Below are 6,000 nucleotides of genomic sequence, written 5' to 3'. Positions count from 1 at the left end.
CTCGTGCTTTGTCTTTCCATGTCCACATACATGCGCACACACACACACACACACACACACACACACACACACACACACACACACACACACACACCTGTGCACTCACACTCTCACAGAGCTCATGGTGTCTGCCGGTATCAAAGTGGTGCACAGACTCCCATTTTAGCCACTGTGTTGCCTCAGACTCTGACACACATACAGTCCCTCCTTCTTTCTCTCCCCCTCTCTCGCCCTCCCCCTCTCTCATACACATTTTCTGCTTTCTGTCTCCTCTCCAGCTGTCTCATTCTCTTATTCCCTCTTCCCACTCTCGGTTTTCTCCTCCTCCTCTTATTTGCCTCTCCTTCTCGTTCTCTCACACACGGGCGTACAGATGCACACGCACAGACTCTCTTCTCGTATCCACCGGCAACCGCGCTGAGAAGCCTCTCTCACCAAGCCTGTGGATCCCTCCACTTGACTAATTAGCCTTGAAGTGCTGTTGAAGATCATCATATTTAGCTTAGCGACCTAGCAGCACAGTGCAGACAGATATAGACTAGGCTGACTGGAGGCTGGGTGCCTGGCAGTGGACAATCTCTCTCTCTCTCTCTCTCTCTCTCTCTCTCTCTCTCTCTCTCTCTCTCTCTCTATTCTCACTCAGAGCCGACGGGTTTCTCAGTGGCGGAGTGGCGGAAGTGAGAGGTGGTTTTGCTCTGAAAGAGACAAAAAGGGGAAAAGAGAAAGAAGCAGAGCCACAGCGCAATCAGAGAATGGGAATCTGCTGCAGGAGCAAATCCTCCTAGAGACGGAGACCCGGAGGCAGCGGTCACTGTGCAGCAGCGTTAGCAGCACTGCTTCCAACAGACAGAGATTTAAGGTGAGAGTTCTTACAAAGCAGTTACTGCTGTGCTTATCTGGTTCTTTTTGAGAGACAGTGAGTGTGATTGTGCATCACTACGACCCATATTGTTGAACCCTGAGGTGCAGCACAAGAGGAATTCTGTGCAAGACGTTCTCTCTGTTACACACACACTCACGGGCATCAGCTGTGCAGCACCACTTGTTGGACCGACATCCAAGTTGACATGTAATGCAATGACGGTCACTTGTGCGTGTGAATGAGCCTGTGCACACAGGTGTGTGAATATCAATGTGCGTATGCATCTGTGTGTGTGTGTGTGTGTGTGTGTGTGTGTGTGTGTGTGTGCGGCAGCGAGATGGTGAGTGGGTCTTTTGTTGCCGTGGTGCCAGTGTGGAGCTTAAGGATGCATATCATAGTGAATAACATGGGCAGCAACACAAGAGACAATCAGTCATGCCAACCTTGCGCCTGATTGCTTCTCACTGCTTTGGAAGACGGGTGCTTAAAGGGAGACAACCTCCTGTGTGTGTGTGTGTGTGTGTGTGTGTGTGTGTGTGTGTGTGTGTGTGTGTGTGTGTGTGTATTTGCAATCCCTTTATCTTCTGCCACAACTTGTACAACCCGCTCTCTCTAGTATCAATGAATGCCTTTTCAAGCACTTTGTGCTGTAGCCGACGTTCGACTGTAGCAGTGCTTATATTGGAATAGAGGGATAATAGTGGAATAGTGTTTCCCGGGAGGCAAACAGGCGATAGTGGAAAGAACAAGTATATGAACCACAACATGAATAATTAACACACTTAAAACACAGCGAGTGTAGTCTGTACTGCTTTGTGTGTGTGTGTGTGTGTGTGTGTGTGTGTGTGTGTGTGTGTGTGTGTGTGTGTGTGTGTGTGTGTGTGTACATTTAATTTGCTGCCATAAACAAGAAGAGATGAGTCAAAACTATTTTCTTCCTGCCAGATACCGATCCAATACCAGTGCGTTAAAAAAAACAAAAAAAAGATTCCCTCATAATATCTATTTTATATTGCTGTGAAAACATCTCCTTTTACAACTGCATTTATTTATTTTTTAAATCGTCAAAACCAACATTTTTGCAAGATTTAATTTAAATACATCACAATAACGTAACAATTAACCTTCGCCCAATACTCATTTTTACTGAACATCATCATAATGTAACTCAATGCAACCTCCTTACGTTGGCTCCATTATTTAGCCAAGCAGGACTGTGCTGCCCACCGGCTGCTAACCGCTAACGTTAACAAGCCCTCCTCCTGAAGATGTCACAATGTAGCATTATCAGGGATCCAGCATTACAGGCTGTATCGTAGGAATTTACGACACTGCTATCGGTATCTGAACGACTCTATCAAGTCTCACCTGAAGATATAAATAGAGGGCCATGATGATAAATCTACGACGCGAAACAGTAACTTTCAGATAGTGGGCACTGTGACAGCATTGGAAATGATGATGATCAAATCCCCTTTAATCCTGTATATTTAAATTGGAGGGGGCAGTACTCAGTAGCATTTTGTATACACTTTTTTTTAAAGGATATCCAAGTTTGAATAATTCTTTGAATCTCAGCTTGCTGCTGGTTCAGAAGTCTAGTAGCTACATTTTTCCGTTAGATAAAATTCTTCTGCATGAGAGACTGAATTTGGGTTACTGGGATTATTACATCTTTAATGCGTTCGTCATTAATGCATCTACCGTGATGCTCCTTAAATATGTTGCAGCAGTATTTTATAGTAATCTTTTCCTGCCCTGCTCACGTTCAAATATACAATTTGTATCGTCATCGCGAACGATGGTGAGGATTTTTGTTTTTGTGTAAGAAATATATCCCGCTTTACTGTTTTTCACGTTTGAAATCTGCCTGTCATTGATTCATGTCTCAACTGTAACATTTCTCTGTATCACGGACGGAGACCTGGACGCATTCCAACCCAGTGCAGCGGCTACCTCCCTTCTCACCAAAAGCCACCATTGATTGGAGAAAGGGCTGACAAAGACCGCCGAGATTTGCCCTCAGCCATAAAGTCAGCGAGATAATTGTTGTCAAGGAGATGAGGGAATAGGCTCGATATCTGAGGGGAGAACCAATTGGTGTTTGAATGAATAAAATGATATCGAAGACTGCTGAGGGCACTTGCTTTATGATTGATAAAAATCACGATTTCAAAGTTCTTGGAAAAACTGCACTTGCTGTTTGATTCAAAGAGGATATTGAATAAGGCGTCCCTAGAAATGAAAATGAAAGCTGACATTATTCGGCATGAGCACCGTCATTTGCATGTTAGAAACCTGTGAGCGTCTCATGAGCTGGCCTTCCTGCGCTAACTTTCCCCACCATCGCCTCCCCTGTCTCTTTCTATTCCCACTTTGGAGGACTGAAGCTGTTTTTTTTCCCCCTCAACTTCTACCTGTTATCCCCCAATTGCTGTTATTTCCCGTTGCTGAGTCTGCTGGCTTTCACCCCCCACCCTCCTCACTTCTGAAGAGTCTCCGAACGTCTGCATCATGACTTTGTCTCTCTCTTATCTCTTTCTGTCAGGCTTTTGTTTTTGATCATCGCTCCTCTGTTTCCACTCTACTTCTCCTCCTTTCAACCTCATCTCTCCCCCCTCCCAACTCTTTTGATGGCCTACCTACACTTGTGTGTGTGTGTGTGTGCGTGTGTGTGTGTGTGTGTGTGTGTGTGTGTGTGTGTGTGTGTGTGCATTTTTTGATGCATCCTGCAAAATGTATCTTTGTGGGCATCTCTGCTGTGGTGAGTGAGTTTGTGTGCGTCGTGTAAGTGTGCAAGTAGGTGTGTGGATCAAAATAATGTTTTTGCTCTGATGACACACGATAAAAGATTCTCTTTGTGTGCTCAGACATGATTATCGGTAAAATTGACAACACGGAGCTACTGTGTTGAAGGTCCCGGGTTTGCTTATGGGTGGATGGCACCAGGCGTAAAGAGTGCTCATTATGAATGATAGACCTTGTGTAGTTAGACACGTGGCATTGTTTACTGTGGAGGTTTCATCTGACTAGGTGGCGCCATGTACATCATAATTTAGTTGATTATATTTTGTTTTGATAATCTGAATCCGCAAAGACTACAGTGACTTCAGCTGTCAGATTAAGGTAGAAGAGTAAAGAGTACAATATTTCCCCTATGAAATGTAGTTTCGATGTAGAAGAGTACATCTAAACTGTATGTACAACTTAAGTAAATGTGCTCAGTTACATGTCTCCACTGCTTAGTTGTGAGGTTAATTGCAGGTCTGAGATGGGCCCTGAATGTTGGCATTAAATTTAATCGCATGCAGTCAACTGTTGCCCTGCATCACCAAAAGCGGCAGCATTAATGCAACACACATGCAGTGTTTTTAACTTGTAGCATATGTTGAGACAAACATTCAAAAAGATCAAAAACCTATCAGCGCTCAACTCTCAGGTAAAAAAGAAATTATTCAACATTATTTCCTCTTGCGATTTAATTTAAACCCTAAGATGAACTCTCAGCCAGGCACCAAGATAAATAGAGTATTATTTACACTCTTCTGGAATTTTTAGTGACTCATTGTTGTCACAAAGTTGTGACTAAATCGAGGTGCCAGGCAGGTCTCTCTCCTCGCCAAACGTGAAGCTAATTATTATCCACAGCCAAACTGACGGTTTACAGGTGGACTTGGGACTACGCCTCAAAGTAACCCGGGCTGCTCTCACATTGTTGGCAAACAATGCATTTATTTTTTAGTAGTATGGACAACAACTTTTCTATGGATGTCAGGTTTTGAGCCACGACAAAGGCCCAAACGTGGCCTGCAACAGACTAGTTGAGGCTTGTTTTTACCCTAGCCCCTACCGGCTGGTTAAGAGGAGTCAACAGGCAGTATAAGCAGTCAATGAAATTGGAACTCACCTCAACAACGGTCATAAATGGACACAACAAATAATTGGATGCTGGGTCCAGTAGTGTTGGAGATTAGCTGCGGAAAGACAAACAAGTATACACATACACACACACACACACACACACACACACACACACACACACACACACAACCGAACACATGATCCTCGCTGGCTTAAGCCTAGCAGGGACTTTGATCCACATCTTTATTTATTATGTTTGTGCTTGTGTGATAATACATTTTAATGATGTCAAGTTCAACATTTGCAATTTGACCTTTTTGCCAAAAACAAAAAAAGCAGTTAGTGTTCCCTCTGCACAAAAGTAAACTAAAGCTTTGCAATGACCTTTGACCCCCACAGATGATTGACAGTCAGCTGTCAGCACAGAGGAGGGCGATGAGGAGTCTTCCTGAAGACATCGGCCAGCAGAAGACCAGCACCTACATCGTGCCCTGCTTCCTCTTTGTTGAGGTGAGTGTTTGGACACATTCTGTTGTTGTGCTTGTTGAGCCCGACCTGAACATTGAAAGTGTTTTTTTTCCTTTCTTTTGGTAGTTCTGCACCAACAATAGTTAATGGACTGCATTTATATAGCACATTTCTTACTTCCAAAGCGCTTTACAATTTGGCCTCTCATTCATCAATTCACATTAAGTCTGTAATTTAAATAACATAACAAACATACTTTTTGTAAGCCAAACCAAGTTGTTTTTACTAAAGCCAGCCATGTAGTTTTATGTTGTTATATTTGAATTTTCAACATCAACCACATGTTTAAAACTGTGACCGTTGAGCCACAGCCGCCCCTATAACAACTGAAGGCAATATTTGCCATATCGGCCTTAACTTAAATCTCAGGCTTCCGTGTGCTGATGTTGTACAGTTGGCAGAAATGAAGCGTTGGCTGTACACTGTGCTGGCGTTGGAGGATTTAGAAAACCTCTGGGAACTTGGAGCCACACAGAGCAAACTGATGGACACATGAAAGCACATTTTACAGACTTCTGCCTGTGAATGCTCCTCTTCTTCTCCTCTTTTATTCACGTTTCTTTCTTCCATCATTTCACATGTTTCTCATGGCAGATTAACAACAATGTGTGTCAGTCGGGAAATTGCATGAATTAGCCGGCTCCGTTTTCAATTCGCTGACTCCCAAAAGCAGTGATTGATTGGATTGAATTGTCACAAATGGGTAATTACCCTCACTCCATGAATCATGTATAGATAACATTCAGCGG

The 6,000-nt window shown here is 43.5% G+C and overlaps 1 protein-coding gene across 2 annotated transcripts in view; it reads left to right on the top strand.

Moving 5' to 3' along the window:
- Window positions 1-775: 775 nt before the first annotated feature.
- Window positions 776-6,000, top strand: part of plppr2b (phospholipid phosphatase related 2b) — a 46,187-nt gene continuing 40,962 nt past the window's right edge. For both annotated transcript variants that reach the window (XM_068727476.1, XM_068727477.1), the window contains exons 1-2: window positions 776-859; window positions 5,123-5,233. In XM_068727476.1, coding sequence (XP_068583577.1) covers window positions 5,123-5,233 — 111 coding nt within the window. In that variant the 5' untranslated portion in view covers window positions 776-859. The remainder of the gene's footprint in view (window positions 860-5,122; window positions 5,234-6,000) is intronic.

The sequence above is a fragment of the Cebidichthys violaceus genome, unplaced genomic scaffold, assembly GCF_023349555.1.
Source record: "Cebidichthys violaceus isolate CVI_PGR_0920_01 unplaced genomic scaffold, fCebVio1.0.p SCAF_4, whole genome shotgun sequence".
Classification (NCBI taxonomy): Eukaryota; Metazoa; Chordata; class Actinopteri; order Perciformes; family Stichaeidae; genus Cebidichthys; species Cebidichthys violaceus.
Note: the sequence above shows the minus strand (reverse complement) of the source record. Positions and strands in the feature narration are given on the sequence as shown.